General features: G+C 44.1%; 1 protein-coding gene across 2 annotated transcripts in view; it reads right to left on the minus strand.

The window, feature by feature from the left end:
- The window catches only part of ZNF407 (zinc finger protein 407), a 1,826,025-nt gene that overhangs the window by 753,520 nt on the left and 1,052,498 nt on the right, over positions 1-20,007 (minus strand). For both annotated transcript variants that reach the window (XM_078687829.1, XM_078687830.1), the window contains exon 6: positions 8,630-8,796. In XM_078687829.1, the coding sequence (XP_078543955.1) occupies positions 8,630-8,796 (167 nt within the window). The remainder of the gene's footprint in view (positions 1-8,629; positions 8,797-20,007) is intronic.

Consider the following 20,007-nt stretch of genomic DNA (forward strand, 5'->3'; position numbering starts at 1 on the left):
GATTGGTTCTCCGGCGTCTGTGAACATTCCAAACAGTCCGTAGCGGCCGCCATCTTGTCTCTCGGTAGGATCGAGAGACAAGAGGAGGCCAAAGCGAAGGGGCAAATGACCATAAGGGGGCATAGTATATCCTCGCTGACCCCCTAGGTTTGATGTGGAGGTTTTAAAAGGGCCCCGCGGGGCAAAAAAAAATAATAATAATAATCGAACGGCTGAATGGATTTGCACGAAACTTGGTAAAATATTAGGGACTGGTAGCCCGATGTGCCTTTGCTAGGTCTCAATATATGTGCTCCAGTGGATTTTGAGAAATTAACGTTAAAAAAAAGATATATATCTGTAACAGCGCTCCGCTTCGCGTAACGGAGGTTTGCGAAGCTGATTGGTTCTCCGGCGTCTGTAAACATTGCAAACAGTCCGTAGCGGCCGCCATCTTGTCTCTCGGTAGGATCGAGAGACAAGAGGAGGCCAAAGCGAAGGGGAAAATGACCATAAGGGGGCATAGTAGATCCTCCTTGACCTCTTAGGTCTGATGTGGAGGTTTTAAAAGGGCCCCGCGGGGCAAAAAAAAAAATAATAATAATAATCGAACGGCTGAATGGATTTGCACGAAACTTGGCAAAATTGTAGGGACTGGTAGCTCGATGTGCCTTTGCTAGGTCTCAATATATGTGCTTCAGTGGATTTTGAGAAATTAACGTTCAAAAAGAAGATATATATCTGTAACAGCGCTCCGCTTCGCGGAGATAAAATTATATCTGTATTACCTAGCTGTTGGTAACACCAGTTAGCGACGGCTAGTAGGAGATAGCGACCATCTTGGGCCCCACTTTGCATGTGAGTGATATTTATCACTAATGACATGCAAAGTGGGCATGCCAAGATGTTAGCGACTGGAAACAGTCGCTAACATCGCTATCTCCTATTATCAACTTTTGGAAATATTCGCGATAAGCGCGAATATCTCCAAAAGCTAGCACCTGCCCTGAGCAGTTCTTAGCCATGTTATCCAATGGGAGGTGGGTAACATGGCTAAGAGCATTAGCTCGGTAATGCATGAATATCGCTGAGTTTTCAGCGATATTAATGCATTGCGATCGTTTTTTATCGTATTTGCGATAAACCTTGATAATAGCAAGGTTTATCTGCGATAATTTCTGACGATGCTTAGCGGTAAAAAAATCGTTGCTAAGCATCGTTAGGGATAAATATCGCTTAACTTTGGTAATATGCCCCAACGTCTGTTAACGTTCGATTCGAAGGAAATCAGGAAGTGTTGAAAAACATTGTCTGCGCCATCTTGCCTTTTTTCAAATGCCACACTTTTGTCGTGCACGGCAGTCATTTTAGATGCCTTGACCAGACCCACTCTGTGCACGCTGTCGATCCTTAGCATGGCTCCCCACCCTCGCAAGCATCTCCCCCAGGCAGTGGTCACCCCCGCTCTCTGTCTTATGCATGGGTAATAAACCACCCCCCATCTGCGCTGCTCTTCCCTGAGAATCACACCCTGTGCCCGCCCGACACCTCCCTTTCGCCCTATTCACTTCCGCACCCTCTGACACTCCTTTTCCTCTGTGTCCGATTGTCCAGGCCGGTCCTAGGGTATCAGCTAGCCCTGCAGATGTAGTTTATGGCCCCAGCTGTAAAGAATCACCCCTCTTCAAAGGAGTTATAGTAGATCAAGGCCCACACTCGATGAGATCCGTCACAGCAGACGCGTTCCTATTATCTGAAAACCATCCTGTATTGTGATTGGGGAGGGGACCGAGCCTGAAGCGGAAGATTCCAGGGATGACTCTTTGTACATCAAAGTTTTTACAATTATGTGTCACATTAAAAATATATAGCACTCCAACAAAGTAGTAAGATTATAAAACTTTAATAACTTATAAATATATACAAGAAAACAAAAACAGTAATAACATATAAACATTTTTAGGGAAAAACAACGAAGTAGCGGTCGGCTGTGCGAATAGTCCCAACGCAGCACAACGTCCAGATTTCTGGCGTGGGGCGTCGCGGGGGGTGGGTCATCAGTAGCAAACTGTTGTGCGAATAGTTCCAAGGCAGCAGAACGATGGCACCAAGGTGATGTCCAGTAAGTTGCCGCACTGGTTTTGGTATCCTACAATGCTGCTCCGAATAACGGCGTGGGGCGCCCCGGGGGAGGCGGCGTGAACGGGCCTCTCCAGGTGGAGTCTCGTCTGTTGTAGTGGGGCGCCCCTTTACCGTTTCAGTTGCCATTCCGTCCGCTTTTGGTCCACTGTGTCAAAAGCCGCAATTCAGCTGAGTTGCGCCCACTCTTGCGGTGCAGCGATAGGCGGCTGTCACAGGACTCTCAAAATGGCGGCAGGCTGTTTCCTTTTTGGGCCTGGTCCACTGAAATGGCCCTGGGACACCTTGGAAATCGGATGCTTGTCTGCTAGGTCTTGGACCCCATTCTAGAAAGCGTCCCCTCCGCCTTGAAGATTCTACAAAAGTCTTGGGGGCCCCCGACTCCTGCAGGTTTCCGTTGGGGAGCGGCTGCCATGATTGCTCGCGGAATGACCACGACGGAGCTACGAGATGGTGGTGCTCTCATGCTGACGCCAGCTTCAGTCTAAAACATCCAGAAACAAGGTGGGGCTTTCATCGTTTGGGGAAAAAAAAAGTTTTCATCCAATGAAAAGTGTTATTTTTAGGTCATATGATCAAGCCTTCCATCATTAGGAAACCAAAAGTAAAATGAACCAATGAAAAGTTTTATAAACAAGTCACATGACCTGTTATGCGGCATAGGGTATAAAATGCGGAGAAAATACGTTGGCACGTGAGGCGGCGTCAGTAGCGGACCGATGTGCGAATAGGCCGAAGGCAACACAACGCGCCAAGATCCGGATGGCACCGAGGTGGTGTCCAGCAAGTTGCAGCACTGGTGTGGCCATCCTACAATGCTGAAAGTCGGCGTGGGGTGCCCCGTTGGCCTGTGAGTTTGCGTCAGTAGCGGACCGATGTGCGAATAGGCCGAAGGCAGCACAACGCGCCAAGATCCGGATGGCACCGAGGTGGTGTCTAGTAAGTTGCCGCACTGGTGTGGCCATCCTACAATGTTGAAAGTCGGCGTGGGGCGCCCCGTTGGCCTGTGAGATGGCGTCAGTAGCGGACCGATGTGCGAATGGGGCCAAAGGCAGCGCAACAATATTTTCTGACTAGAAGACACCACAAGGCGCTGAGATGCCAAGATCCGGATGGCACCGAGGTGGTGTCTAGCAAGTTGTGGCACTGGTGTGGCCATCCTACAATGGTAAAAGTCGGCGTGGGGCGCCCTGTTGGCCTGTGAGATGGTGTCAGTAGCGGACCGATGTGCGAATGGGGCCAAAGGCAGCGCAACAATATTTTCTGTATGGAAGATACCACAAGGCGCTGAGATGCCAAGATCCGGATGGCACCGAGGTGATGTCTAGCAAGTTGCTGTACTGGTGTGGCCATCCTACAATGCTGAAACTCGGCGTGGGGCGCCCCGTTGGCCTGTGAGGTGGCGTCAGTAGCGGACCGATGTGTGAATAGGCCGGAACCAGCACAAGGCGCCAAGATCCGGATGTCACCGTGGTGGTTTCATAGTTGAGAGGCACTTCATCTGCAGTGGGGCGCCGAGATCCGGATGGCACCGAGGTGATGTCTAGCAAGTTGCTGTACTGGTGTGGTCATCCTACAATGCTGAAATTCGGCGTGGGGCGCCCCATTAGCCTGTGAGATGGCGTCAGTAGCGGACCGATGTGCCAATGGGGCCAAAGGCAGCGCAACAATATTTTTGGAATAGAAGACACCACAAGGCGCTGAGATTCGGTTAGCACCGAGGTGGTGTCTAGCAAGCTATGCAGCTGAGTTGCGTGCGCACTTGCGGCGAATAGGTCGAAGGCAGCACAACAATGTTTTCTGAATAGAAGACACCACAAGGCGCTGAGATTCGGTTACCACCGAGGTGATGTCTAGCAAGTTGCCGCACTGGTGTGGCCATCCTACAATACTGCTCCTAATAACGGCGTGGGGTGCCTGAAAGGGGGGGGGGGAGGCGGCGTGAACGGGCCTTCCTAGGTGGAGGCTCGTCTGCTGTAGTGGGGCGCCCCTTTACCGTTTCAGTTGCCATTCAGCTGAGTTTCGGCTGCTCTTGATGCTACAGCGACAGGCAGCTGCAACAGGACTCTCAAAATGGCGGCCTGTTCTTTGGATTTGGGCCTGGTCCACTAAAATGGCCCTGGGACACCTTAGAACTCGGACGCTCGATTTTTTTTTCCTTTCCTGTACATGCAAAAAAAGGTAAATGCCCGGTACGTTACACGCTTCATCTGCCACGATGAACTCTCCAGAGGAACCGAAAAAAAATATAGTTATGGTAACTATACCATGCATCGTCATATGGAGAGGTGGCACCAATTAATTATAGTGCTGCATAAAAGAGAGATTTGGAGGAGAACCCCTGACCTGCTAGTACATTCATCAAAGAAGTGGCACTGACAGCATCAGAGGCAAGGGAAACGGTCCCAAATATTTAGAAGAACTTTGGAAAGATTAAAATGACATGTTTAGATTGTGGCAAATTAATTTCATGTGGACAGATGAGTGTTACTCTAATAAATACAGCATATGAACATCATCATAGTCGATGGTTGGTAGAGACATTTTGACTATATCCTGGACCTGCCCGTCCTCGCCCAAAATGGCGCCGGAATAAATGGGACTCGTAACTCCTTGTTGTGTACTGGTTGCAGAACCTTGAAATCACGAGATACGTATGCAGTTTTGAAGCACATGGCGGGCGGGGACGAGAATTGATTGAATATTTCGACATCCCTATTGATATTAAGTTCTGATGTGTTATTGATTACTGTACTATTGAAAGTTCGAATTAACGTCACCCATGGTACTTGCCCGCAAATGTATATCTAGATAATTTTATTGTAACTGGCCCTGTCGTATTTTAATTATAAAATGTACGTCCACCGATTCCGTAACTGTTAGACACCTTAGTTCTTGCAACCTAATGGCCCGCCCGTTACGTTCCTCTACAGTGTAAATGTCTACTCATCATATACGATTACAGTTTGCTCCGTGGCCGGCCCACGTGGTTATAGGCTCGTATTTGTATAATGAAATTTTCACAATAAAGGTTTTTAAAAGAAAACATGGTAGTAGTATATACATTGGTAAAGTTTTTAATAATAGTCACTGTTTTAGAATCATTAAAAGGCAAGTGAAATAAAGCAGACCAATTACATGAAGGGTAAAAGGTATAATACGAAGGAACGCAGTAAAGATAAATGGTCAAGGGCTGTTGTGTTTTCTACTCCTGCAACATAAAGTGATCGATAAGAATCTCATATTCAGGCGTATCGGCGACTAAGACAGCAGGTCGACCCTCTTTTGCTCAACGGCTCCGTCATGGGACGAAGAAACGCTCTTTTTCTCGAAAAAAGAATATATTTTACTTGCAGGACAGTTGTAAATTTTCCGGGAAAGTACATTAGCCTGGAACATTATAACATATATTTAAGAAAAAATAATGTTCGGAAGTAATAAAAAGCGTAATTTTTAGGTCATATGACCAAGCCTTTCATCATTAGAATAAGAAAAGTAAAATGAACCAATGAAAAGTTTTAACAAGTCACATGACTTGTTATGCTTACGTTACGCGCTGCGCGCCCCGGATGACTTCCGGATGCGCTAACGCGGCGCGTCATATGACGCATTACGCGACAACGCAGGTCCAGAATATAGTCAAAATGTCTCCACCAACCAGCGGTCGGAACACAACCCCTTTCAGCAGGCTAAATAGTTCTGTTAAATGACAACAGAAGGGACAGGCAACAAGAACCATCAGTCAAAGAGGGGAGGGCTAGTTCTTCTCTACCGGGTTACATTGGGGCGCTACCGGAACTGATCGAATTGGTAGTCTACAGTGTTTCTGGATGTTTCAGACTGAAGCTGGGTTTAGCATGAGAGCAGCACCATTTCGTAGCTCCGCCGTGGCCATTCCGCAACCAATCATGGCAGCCGCTCTTTATCGTTATTTTGGGCGGGGTGGGTGGCGGAGCCGAGCTGTTTTGCAGCCATCATTGTGTGGAGTTCAGTTCATCTCACTAGTTTTGTATTTGTCATGAGGGATTGTTCCTAATGTTTCTATTTTAGCGAGGTCAAAAAGAGATCCCATTAGTGGCCTACTGATTTTGCTCGATTCCTTTTCTTTTTTTTTTTTTACACGATTTTTCGTTATCTGCAAAGACTAAACAGAGTATTGCGACTCTGTGTTTGTTTGTAAATAGAGAATGAACCAAAGAGAACCAATTCTAAAACAGTAAATACTTGGATAACAATCAATCAAATGGAGAGAGAAGCAGGCACGACGTATTACAACGGGGGTAAAGGCCTGCGTTAACTACCTTTCACTATCTGCAAAGAGAGAGTACTCCTAATAGAAATGAGGGGGGGGGGGCACCATTCAAAGCAGATCAGTGTGCATAAACACGAAAATGTTTTCACTTACCACGTACTTGACATTCGACAGCTTATGATATTTGCTATTAAAAAACCATTGAAATTCACTGAAAAAACCATAGGTTATAGACCATATATAGTTAGGAATTAGCATTTATAAAACCTTGCAAATTCACTGAAAAAACCATAGGTTATAGACCATATATAGTTAGGAATTAGCATTTAAAAAACCTTATTTTACTCACACAAAACCATTGAAATTCCATATATAGTTAGTTGCACTAACTATATATCGCGCACCCGCAATCCACTGCTGATGATGTCACATATTACATCATTCATGACATGGTCAGTGACATCACTGATGACATCACTGATGACATCTCAAATGACATCACTGATGACATCTCATTTGACATCAATGACCACATCACTGATGATATCATTCATGTGACAATACAATGCATCTCCTCACATTTTAATATAACCTCTGTTTCACCCAGTGTTAAATACAGAGTATAATTTTTGAAACCATTGACACACCAATACTAGTTACTACATACGCACTCACTGATTCCTACGTCTACACACACATTCACTCATTCACCCATACAATCATTCATACATACAATCACTCATGTTTACAACACTATCATATGCACTCATACACCTATACAGACACTCACACTCTGCCACTCATCCATGGAGTTACTCACACACCTAGTCAGTCCTGTAAAGAATCAATCACACTTCCATTTTCTTGTCTATACAGTTAAACATAGAGCACCTTACATTTTCAAACATATACTAACACATACTTACTTTCTTATACAATCATTGATACAAGTACACATTGATCTGCACAGAGTCACACACCTCCCAGCCAGCCACACACACACTCAGTCTCCCATACAAATACTTGGACAATCAATCAATAACCCATATAGTTAATCATATAGCTACTGATCAACACATGCAGCAGTTTACAGAACAACAGACATAATGATGCACAAATTAAGACAGTTTAGTCACTAACCCATGCACTCAGTGAGACACATTTAATCACTCACTCATACATTCAGTCATGCACCTACTAAATCCTTCGTCCAGACACTTATACATCTACTCATTCTTCAATATGTAAAACATATTTAAACTTTACAGAAACACACAGTCACTGGATGATGTCATCAGTGATGTCATCAGTGATGTCATTTGAGATGTCATCAGTGATGTCATCAGTGATGTCACTGACCATGTCATGAATGATGTAATATGTGACATCATCAGCAGTGGATTGCGGGTGCGCGATATATAGTTAGTGCAACTAACTATATATGGAATTTCAATGGTTTTGTGTGAGTAAAATAAGGTTTTGTAAATGCTAATTCCTAACTATATATGGTCTATAACCTATGGTTTTTTCAGTGAATTTTCAAGGTTTTGTAAATGCTAATTCCTAACTATATATGGTCTATAACCTATGGTTTTTTCAGTGAATATATATATATATACACACATATACATACACATACATATATATCTGCTGAAATGGTAATAATGAGGGAGAATCAACATCTGAGAGTACTGAGTACTGGCTAGGCATTATGCAAAGAGGGAGGCACGAGGCCAAGCATCATATATTCTAATTCAGTTTGGCAATTACTGTTGTCCTGCTTGGCACGATTTTGAACAATACTGTTAATATGCCACTACTGTGAACGCGGAGGTTAGGAGGACTTAAAGTGTAGCAGCCAAACCACTGAGCAGAATGGGAAACGTGTGACAAAAGAGCATTTCTCATTAAATATTTAGGTCTATTGTCCGTGAAATTAATGTCTACTTACCATATGTAAAAACGAAAAATGAGGGATGAACTGGTTTTGAGGGCAGAAATCACAAGTGTACAAGGTCAAAACGTTCGATAACAGAGCACACAAGTTCGGTTCTTTGGACATTACAAAAAAGGTTAATGTGGACAAAGTGACTTCTTTCAGTCCATACTGGAATTTTAACCAGCAGCTCTGTGGCCCTTGAAATGCGGCGAGGAAAAAGCAAGGAAAGAGAAAGTACATTGAAATAGTAGGTTACATTGACTTAATTGAAGCATCATGGCCTAGCATGAAGGCGGAGGAGACGCGTGTTTACAACTGACCTGTGTGTGTCCGGTAGTGGTCTTTCATGGCCGAGGCCGTGAGGAATGAGTAATGGCAGGTAGGCCACGTGCACTTATACGGCTTCTCTCCGGTGTGCAGCTTCATGTGGTTGTTCAGAGCCCACTTCTCGGTAAAACATCTGTCACAGAGGCTGCATGTAAATTTCCTGCACAAAGAACACAGAAAAAAAAAAAAACAGGTGCACTTAAAAAGAGAAGTTAATACAATACACACAAGCCCAGGGGCGCAAGGTCCTTTTAACCTCAAGTGCGCTAAATGCACCGACTTTTGTGAGGAGAATTGCAGGCCTGGTCTGTCATGTCTGTATAACCAGGCATTGATTTTTCTGTCGAGGTCTGGCACTTCAGCCATTTATTCTCTGCTTTGCGGTTGGGCCCAACGGGTTTGAAAAATTCTGTTACAGTCCAGTCACCCCTGAGGCACATGTGAGAATAGATTTCACCTGTACAGACCTACACCACTTATCCAGGGCACGGGCTGTCAGAGCACAGGCTAAATGAAAAGCTATCCATACTTAAGTGCTCAGCCTATCACGTGCGGCCGCGTGCCAGGCTGCTGCAGTGCAGGGCTGCAGCAACACTCGAAAAAGCACATTGTCACCTCGGAAAGCAGCTGCAAATTGAAAACGCGGGTTTTAAAAGGTTTAAAAAAATAAGGCATGTATTTATTTGAGTTTTTCAGAGGACGGTTGAGAGGTTGATCTACGCAATAATGATACTAAGCGCTCCCAAAAAATGAAATCTGGGACAAAAAGTTGTTCACAAGTATGAATAATCAATTAGTGTATATGACATTAACTGGTTAATTAGAGCGGATTTGATTTGCCTTAGTACTAGTTCATTTCTTAAACTGTTTTTATCTCACCCCCAGGCTTTTTTACATGATATTGCGGAAGATAGTAATTTATGGTACACGTTTGTGAAAATGTTTTGAGCTTTTATGTTTTTTTGTAAAAAAACGAAGATATTTATACTATGAGGAATAATTAATTAAAGAAAATTTAAAAAGTAAATTACTATAAGGGCCACAGCTGAAGCAACCTCCATGATAATATACGTATGCAAATAATGATTTATTAATTAGAATGTCAGCGATAATCACTACCTAAAGTTCCATGGCCAAAGCAATTTTCCAGGGTCTAAACCCTGTGCCGCTCAACACCAATCTTCATCTAGGTCTACAAATGAACCCATGAATAAGTATGTGTTTATCACCAGATATGCTTTCAGAGACAGCATTGTTTTCCATACCCAATTGCCAGCGCTTGCATAAGGATTGTTTGGAAACTTAGATGACATGACATTTTACCAACACCTTTTTACTTGTCACTGGAGACGTTATGTGATGCTTTTGACGGATGCAACCACCCACTTTACCAGTAGTGCCGCATTGGCAATAGACTAGAACAGCCATGCCTTAAAACCAGCCCAGCTAATAGCATATGTATCATGGCAACAGATAAATAGAAGGTACAAATACAGTAAAAATCCCTACATTACTTACCACTGAATAATCAAGAATGAATATTCAAGTTCAGAGCTGGAATACAATTTCCAAAGCCAGGATGTTTTAGGTCAAGCCTACCAGACAGCATATTGCGGGATTACAAAGAACATACAAAAGTTTGCAGTCCACCCATTGCTTGCCATAGTTTGGCGTTAGTGTCACTTTTATTTGCTTACTTTCTATTGGATGGTTTTCCCTATTTCAGCCTGTCAATCTTGTTTGTCCCTTCCATGGAGCATGGCCTGGTTACCATCTCTTTGATTGGCCTGTTTCTGTTTATCTCCCTTTTAGAGAACTACTTTTTCTTTTTTTAAGCATTCTGTAAGTGCATACTTCTTCCATCTGTCTCCCTGGAGCTTTTCTCCCACCTCGCTCTCTCTTGCCTTTGTACTTCTCTCTCCAACCTACACTTGTGTTGCTCTCTCTAGACTGTGCTTTAGCGCCCACACACCACATTTCTCTTTCGCCAGAGTTCCTTCCCTATTTCTGCTTTTTCCCCCACCTGATGTGTTGCTTATGATCACCACACTGTGAAGGTACACATACAATAGGTCAGCTAATATGTCATTTGTTTCTGAATTAGGATTGATTAGACCCTTTTTGGCACAGCTCTCTGCCCGGGCGTTACATGTAGGGTACTGGAATTCCATGTACTGAACACCATCCTCCTCATTTACTTGAGCATCTATTTAGTATTATACTTGGATCTACCAAAGTGAAACATATTTCAACTGACCCTCTATCATATGTGTACCCTCAGAGTGTAGCAATCATCTGATCTACACCTTATGACTTTATACCAGAGGTTTTCTAACTTTGGACCACATGACTAAGAACATGTTCTATGGTTTTGCTTTGCGCCTCAGAACATTGTACTGTGACCTACTAAGATTGTCCAACACTACTATTGGCATATGGTCATTTCTGCGTATTAATAAACCAGGCTAGTTTCCAAATCTCTCTCTATTAACTTGATTGTAAACATACTGTTGTCCTAATGAACAAGTAGAGTCTATCAAACCACAGACTCCTCACCCTCTGAATTTTCTCAGTCGCAAGACTGGATCCGGAATACTTTTCATGGTAACTCCCCTGTGCGCTGGTAGGTGGCGCTGTGCAGCTCTGCGTTGGGTCCGTATTGCCCGGCATGTGACATCAATATCACTATATATGTGCCACCTTCACACGCTGACGTCAGTTTCTTTCTGATCTCTATCCGTGTCGTTGGATGCTGAGCATATAGAAAACAGAGTACGCCACCGTGCTGATCTCTAACTTGGGATCTTATTAGTGGACTGTGTGAGTCCATTCTGCACAACGGAAAGAAGAGTGGGTCGGTGAGGAATCTGCTGTTAGAAAAAGTCTCTATCACAAAAGATGCTACAGAAGGTAAGTAACTTGTTCTCCTGAAGTAGACTTCTAGCTGCAGATTCCTCACTTTGTGAAAATATGCCAAAGCAGTCCCTCCCCAGGTTCAGGGTCTGTAGGAATGCCCAGAACAGGAAATTCTGCAGAATAGATTGGGCAAAGTGCCCGTCTTGCCAGACCTGGCTGTTCAGACAACAGAGCTTTGTGAATGTGTGGAGAGATGCCCGTGTCGCAGCCAGAGAGATGTCTAAGACTAGTATACTGTGCCTTCATTCTAGAGGAATGGATGCGCAAATCTTCTGGGGGCTGCTTCATGGCTAGCCTCTAACAGATGTTTATGCATAGTACAACCCATTATTAAATGATTCACTTTTATACCGCATTCGCCTTCTTCGAATCAGAGAAACCCACAAACAACTAATCGTTCAATCAATGGTTTCTTGCCCAATCAATCTAAAAACTGAAGGCCCTCTTAGGGTCAAAGCAATAGAGCTGTTTCTCCTACTTGGAAGGGTGAGGTGGGACATAGAAAGCCAGTAGGGTGATGGATTGCCTTATGAGGAAGGGTATGACTACTTTAAGCAATAAAGTTTCTTTTGTCCGGAGGACCAGTCTGTCCGGGAAGAAGAATGTGTAAGTTCGCTCACTCACAGAGCATATGTTATTGCCATGAAGAACGCCATCTTCATAGTTAGCAGACATAAACAGCAGATGCGCATGTGTTCAAAGAGAGTGCTCAAGTAGATGACAACCAAATTAAGGTTCGAATGTGGTATCACAAAAGAGGTTGACAGAAACATTTGGATCAATCCATTTAAGAAACTTATAACAAAACGGGTTTTGAAAAGGAATGGTTGATAGGGCAAAAGTAGAAAGGCTGAAAGACAAATCAGTTGTCATTACAGCAAGGCCATGCTTAGATAAAGAATGACAAAACAACAAAATGTCGGATACATTTGTCTGTATAGGCTGAAAGTCACTGGAGGAACACCAGACCACAAATCAGCATCCTGCGTCAATAGTTTTGGTGGAGGAAATTCTAGCTGCCAAGATAGTACCTACTACTTAGGGACAAGATCGAAAGCCATCAAGTGTCACTGTTAAATCTTCACACATGGAGGTGCAGGTTGTTCTACTCAGGTGCAGGATCCTGCCCTGCTCCAGCAACACGGGTCCTCCTAAAGAGGCAGTTGAACTGGAGGACAGATGCTCATGTCAGATGTTCTGGGTACCACACTATCCTTGCCCAGTCTAGAGCCACTGGGATGACTTGGGATCAATCTTTCTTGATCTTTTTCAGCACTCTGGACATAAGAGGTAGGGGCGGAAAGAAATATAGGAGTCCCTAACCGCAGTCCAGGTAAAAGCCATCTCCAAGGGAGAACTGGTGTTGGAACTCCAACAACCAAAAGTTTGAACATTTGGCCACTACCATTCGTGATCCACTAGGCAATGTCGGCTGAGTTTGTTCACCCTTGCGCTTAACGATCCTGTCAGGTGTTGGTTAATCAGGGAGGTGCCCTAAGGGTTCTGAGACAGGGCTCACAACTCCACTCCTACCTGTTTGTTGCAGGACCACATGGCTGTTGTGTTGTCTATGGGAACTTATACCTGTTCCCCCTGATGGGCGAAGAAACGTTTTTAGTGCCAAGCGAATCGCCCATAACTCCAACAAGTTGATATGGGGTGGGAAATCTACCTGAGACCAGAGTCCTTTAATCTCCAGCTACCCAACCCATCAATGAGTCGCTTTCAGAGACCAGGTCAAAGGCTAAAACATCAGGATAATAGCCTGAAAGTCTTGGATTCGTTGAGGAGGAGGGAAGACTCGAAAGAGCACCATGTCCAGGATGGCTTTAATGAATGGGAGCCATTGTGAAGGGGTCAGGTGTGACATTGGCATGTTGATGGGAAAAAAAAAACTAACAACGCCAAGAGGTCCGCCATCATCTGGAGGGGGTTTATTACTGCCTGAGGCAAGCCCGCATTCAGAAGACAGTTGTCGAGGTATGGGAAGACTGATATTCCCAACCTCCGCAGATGGGCTGTGACCAGCAGTTCACCTTTTTGAACACCAGAGGTGCACTGGTGAGACCAAAATTGAGCACAGAGAAACTGAAATACTCCCGGCCTACCTGAAACAGCATGTAGAGTTTGAGGGACTGTAGAACAAATTTCTTACCTTCAATAAAGCTCTATCTGGTAGAGACTATGTAGCCATAGGTTCCTTACTCTAGAAAATTTCCCAGGCGTCAGACTGAATCTGTACGTTTTTGAGCTGCCACCTTACGCGCCGATAGTTGGCATTGTTGGGCTTTGAGTGGCATCATGCGCACCAGAAGTGATGTGCGACGTGCCCATTTAGACGCCCCCTTAGTGCACTGACTTTAGTTCATCGCTGTTTTTCTGCACCAAAAGCAAAAAAGCCACACTGAGGTGGAAGAATCAGTGTGCCAAGGTCCTGAAGGAACTCTGGGGGTGTGAGAATACAGTTCGCAGAACAGGTAGGAGGGAGGGTCGGTAAGGAATCTGCAGATAGATAGTCTCTACCAGATAAAGCATTACCAAAGGTAAGCAACTAGTTCACCTGATATGAGACTACTAGTCCCAGATTCCTTACCTTAGAATTGACACCAAAGCAATCTCTTCCCAGATGTGGGTCTCGGAATTGTTTACACTAAAAAGTCCTGGAGGACCGAACGGCCGAAATGCCTACCATGCCAGACCTAACATGGAAAACAGTAGTGTTTGGCAAACGTGTGCAGCAATGCCCACATAGCTGCCAAACAAACGTCCAGAACTGGAACTCCTCTAGCAAGCGCAGTGGTCACAGGTTTAGCTCTGGTACAGAGAGCTCTCCATCCCATAGGAGATTGCTTTTTTGCCACTAAGCAGCAGATTTTAATATTGCAGAGGACAGTCCACCTGGAGACCGTTCTCTTATGTACTGCCTTTCTTTTTTTAGCACCCACAAATCCTACAAAGAGTTGATCGTCCACTTGGAAATCTTTTGTATGATCGATGAAGAAGAATACTCTTTTTGTATCCAGGTGGTGGAATTTCTCCTCTTCTTTGGTAGGTTGAGGTGGGTGAAGAAAGTAGCAGTGTGATGTTCTGCCAGATGTATAAAAGGTGTGACCACTTTTGGCAAGAAGGACGCATAGTCCTATGGACCAATTTATCCATGAAGAAGGATGTGTATTGGGGGTGAACCGAAAGCACCGGCAATTCATTAACCCTGCTAGCAGGTGTTATAGCCTCAAGGAAGACTGTTTTGATGGTAGGCAGTCTAAAGGGAACTCTGTAAGGGCTCAGAAGACGAACATGAGGAAGGTGAAAAATACATTTAGGTTCCATTGGGGCAGGATGAAAGGTGTAGGGGGAACATGTGGTGTAAACCTTTCATGAAACGAGTCACAACGGGTGACTTGCAAAGGAAGGGTTGATTTGGCGACCAGAGGAAGGCTGAAGTGGCACAAAGGCACCCTTTAGTTGTGCCCAAACCAAGGCCTCGCTGGGCAAAGGATAAGACAAACAAAAGGACTTTAGACATGAATGCAGACAGAGAGTCAACAGATTTGGCAGCATACCAAGCCACAAATTTGTCCCATCTGCAGATGTAAATCGTTTGTGAGTAAGGGTGGCTGGCTTCTAAAATGAAATCACAGATTTCAGGGGGAAGATCAAATACCCTCAACTGTTGTCATCTTCCGGTCTCGAGGGACGCCGAGTAGGTATCCGGCAGGGAGCTCTTCCGCACCAAAACCATTACGCGGGTCTCCTTCTTTCCTCGTTTGACCATGAGGCTTAGTACAGCCTAAAAGAAACATACAGGACTGAATTACTGAAGTGTCGTATGTATATGTTTCATCTTATCTAAATGCTCATTGTTAGGCATTACTATACACACTTTGGAGTGGTACTCACGGGGCTGGACCCTGTGAGGTCCTGAAGAAGAGCTGAGGGGTACAGCTCGAAACATGTCGGCACTCTACTAGGGTTCCGGTCTCATTGTTTCACCGGATAGACCTAGAGACCCACCCCATTTTTAATATATCTACTAGGAGCAAGAATAAAGTAATTCCGCCCACTAATAAGGTATTTTTAACTCACACCACTCCTAAGTAGTTCGCAAGTCGCAGCACGCCTGAACCCGCAGCGGGTTGGGATGGCCCCAATGATGAAGCATGTCACCGTGAGGAAACTCCGGTGAGTGAGGGGACTCTAGAAAGAGGATATCCTTTCCTTTTTCAAGGTTACATCTATTACAGATAGTGATCTACCTCCATAGCTAGGTTCTCTATTCGGCATTTCGGATATTGTTTACACAGCCACTCAATCTCCACACGTGGACAGAGAGTGTGCAGGGTCTAGTGCAGGACTCTGCTCTGCGGCTTCAACTAGAGATCCTCCCGAAGGAGCAGCCTGATCGGAGAAAAGATGCTCATGCCCAGGATTTCAGGATACCATACTCTCCTTGCCCAATCCACGTTTATAGTGAATGCAGGAGGCCCACTAGTGTCTGGAGGTGGGAGACAATTGCCTTTGGCGATCCCACCTTCAACAGCCAGTCGCTGATGTTCTGCAAACACTGCCATATTCCTGAATTATTCAATCTTTTATTGTTCAGTTAATTAAAACCTTAACAAGAAAGGAGCCACTGTATGACATATAAGATAAAAAAGCTAAAACATAATATTTTCAGAAACATGGCCAACTATTTACAAGCATAATAAAAAAGTTAAAAACATCAAACTCTCAATACTGGAGGGAAAGTTCAAAGTGCAGCGGAAGACAGTGCCTTAATTTGGCAGTAAATTAAGTGCTTAATGAGAGGTGCAAATGTAGAATAGCAAGAGACGTTTGCAAAAACAAGCGGGATTGCATCAAATCAGATTAGGTGCCGCAGTTACCATCATATTATCCCAATGCACTTTGAGATCAAGATTTAGATTGTGAACAGTAAATACGGTGTTTAATAAAAGGTGCAAAGTAGCAGCAAAACTGCAACAGAATGGCAGTAGGTCAGGATGTTAAGATGCGATGGATAAAGTGCACGTGTGCAAAATAGTGAACAAGGTAAAAAGAGCAACGCCACAAAAGTGGACAGGCTTAATGAAAATGCCTAGTGCCAAGGTGCAAAAGAAGACAAGGTAGCAGCAAGCTAAAATTATATGGTGGGAGTAGAGAAGGCAGGACAATATGGGAGCAACCTTGGAAGGCCACTAAATTGGCTGGCAAATCAGTTGTTAAATCCAGCTTTCAAATTGGTGTTCTTATAGGCTGTGCCTAGTTTTGTTGCAACAGCTTGAAAAATCTTGACTATTTTAATATTTAGCGTGGTGTTCTCGGAGTTCATTACAGTTTGGCGGCGGGTTTGGACAGCCAGACGGTTAAAGTCTCTTTGAAGTAGGTCTTTCCTTAACTGTAACAAGCAAGGGCAAGTACAAGTGATCTTCTCTAGCAGGATAGCCTGTTTACCAGGGGTATTTTTGCTCCCGTAAGTTAGCGCTGGTATTACCCCATAGTTTGTGAGATAGAGTTATGAAACCAAACAAAAGGCTGTTGTCTTTGGTTTTCAGGATGTTCTTGTGAGCACTGAAAGTGCCTTTGCTATTGAGATGAATACCCAAGTATTTATACTCTGCGCTTTGCGAAAGCTACTGCCCATTGAAATGCTAAGTTCCACTCTTCAAGTTTTTGCACAAGTCCAAGGATATTCATGAAAATATTTTTTCTTTCCAAAGATAACAAACTTTGATTTGGTATTATTTATTTCAAGAAGGTTATTACCGATGTAGAAGCGCAGACTTGATAGTTGTCACTGTCGAGGAATTTTGGTGCGGCTTAACAGCACAAGGTCATGCGCATAGAGGAGATGTGTCATGCCCGGGCCTCCCAGGTTTGGGGGAAGGCAGTTGATGTCATCTAGGGCCTCCGATAGGCCGGCTATGTACAGATTGATTAGTAGAGGCGCTAGCACACATCCCTGCTTCAGCCTGATGTTTGTTGAGATCTTGGGTGCCATGGGCGCCATGCCCAAGCTTTAATCGCACACATGTATTTGAGTACAGCTGCTTGATAGCTCTCAATAGGTTTGATAGAAGGTCCTAGACCCCCAATTTGCACCACGAGGAATCTCTAGGGATGCAATCAAAAGTGGCTTTGAAATCAAAGCACAGAGCCGCTACTGATTGGCATATTATGCGTCTGGGCCAGTGCCGTTAAATCTGTAGAGGTGCCACAGTAATCTTTGAAGCCACACTGGTTTCTGGGGACAATCTGTCCTTTATTTGCCTATGTTTTTAGACCGTCAAGCAGAAGGCTTGCATACAGTTTGGTGTTGTCTATGATGCTATGAGGTGGTAATAGCTGGGCTCACATTTTAATATGTCCTTTAAGATTGGTTCGGTGACCAACCATCGCCAGGATCCAGGAATCCTCTTTGATGGCAGACATTATCCAAACAACAGGGACAATACCACGGATCAGAACGTGGCGTATACTGTGAAAAGAGCTGATGGGAGGCCATTCAACCTGGTCTTTCCCCATTCTCAATAATCTGAGTCTGGAAAGTTTCTCTGTGAATATGAGGACTAGTTCATGATTCCTTGAGTTTTCTTTTTAATCTAAAGGGTACTCTTGATGCGTTTGCATTGGCAACGGTGCATCGGATTTGATAGGTTGCTGAGAGTTGATTATTGAGAAGTGCAGCGTCAAATAGGAAATTCAGGCTGATTTGGATATGTTTAAGTTCGTGCTTCTCTTGCCTCCGATTGATATTTGATTGATCAGAATAGTTTGCTGTTCCTCCTCTTGCTCATGTATAGCAGACAGGTGCAAAAGAAGTAGTTCCTTTTAGACATTGACAGCCAGACTGACCTGAAGTGTTTTTCCCTAGTCATTTATAAGTTTAATTTTTTATTTAAATTTCAACACCCGGGAAGAAGTTTTTTTTATAAAATTGTGCATATTGCGATTCACATCTCTTTTCAGAGCTTTCTGATTTCTAGTTAGTTTAAGTTTGGTATTAGATTCTGATGTTTTTATGCAGCTGGGTATGCCGGTAGGACTTTTCTCAATATTTGGTCCGTAAAAAGGTCCCATTGCATAATAGGGGACCTGTTTGTTAATAAAATATCTCTTTGTTGAGTTTTAATCCAAGTTGTTACTACCATAATTATTCTTTCACCCCATTTCAGTCTTTTAATATTTTCGGTATACACACTGATGCTAACTACAATTGAAGCCTACAATTTGGTGGCACAAATGGACACTAGGATTTGTTGTAGCCTGTGGTCACTGTTGTGGCGGTCCCCGAGAGTAAAGCAGGTAATATTCCTAGAAAAAGGCAGCTAAGCACAGAGTGAATTCGATATAAGAAACAGACTTCTCAGTTGCACATGTCCAGCCTGGGGGTGAAGTCTCCCTCAAATCGACTGTTTAACAGGCAATCTTTGTAACAGAATGTCACAAAGTGAATCCAGTTTGTTGAATTGCCTGCCTTTGTAACCACTAAACAGCTTTGTGTTGAAGTCTCCTGCGTGGCGGGTATCGACTACCGGGAATTTTATTTTCAGATCTGATAAGATATTCGCTAGCCTTTTTAGCTTGCCCCTCCGTGGCGTCGCGGCCAGGGCGACTGACGCTGGAATCTGGGGACCACGGTTCGATCCCCGGCTCCGGCGGCAGGTCAGCCCAGCACCATGTGACTCTGGGCAATAGCTCGCTTAATCTTCCCGACGGCCCCCCAGCGCCTAGAGACCCTTACGGGTGATTGTGCGCTTTACAAATGTGGACTTTACTTTACTTTACTTTCTCTGTTGCACTAGGATTTATATAAACATTTATGATCAGGAGATTATGATTCTCAGCCCAAATGTGCGTGCTGAGTTTCAATGCTTGCACTCATGACTCCTTCAAGGAGACCTCCTCATTCCTGACCTGCAGAGTTGTTGAGATATAAATCGTTAAGCGTCCATTACAGCTGACTTTAATTGCTGGTTTTTGGTGTTTGATGTAGCTCGTCAATGGGGCAGTTGTATGGCCCCAAATTTCCAGAAGAATAAAGATTTCAAAATTGTTTCAGTAGTCTATGATATCTTGATCTTCACGTTATTGCACGAGTCTAAGGATATTTCATGAACAGATTTTTAGCTGTGGATCATGCATATGGTGCTTGCCGATGATCACTTCAGATGGTCAAGAATTGTTTTTAGACAACTGGGCGGCTGGTAGCCAATTCCAGTCCTTATATCGGGCAATAAGGTCGGGTGCAACTTCAGGACCTTGTGCCCCTTGAGCATTTTTTAGAACTGAATGCGTGGCGGTGAAGCAAAGAGGTTCTTGGTTAGTTTTTCCTGGATGGGGGATCTCTGTGAGAACATTAGTCTTCACTTCAATAGAGGGTAATGCCAAGTCCAGGACTTTTGCTGTGCTCATCACTATTGTTGGAGAACTATGTGGAGAAGTGTGGAGAAGT

Source organism: Lissotriton helveticus, chromosome 4_1, assembly GCF_964261635.1.
Source record: "Lissotriton helveticus chromosome 4_1, aLisHel1.1, whole genome shotgun sequence".
NCBI lineage: Eukaryota > Metazoa > Chordata > Amphibia > Caudata > Salamandridae > Lissotriton > Lissotriton helveticus.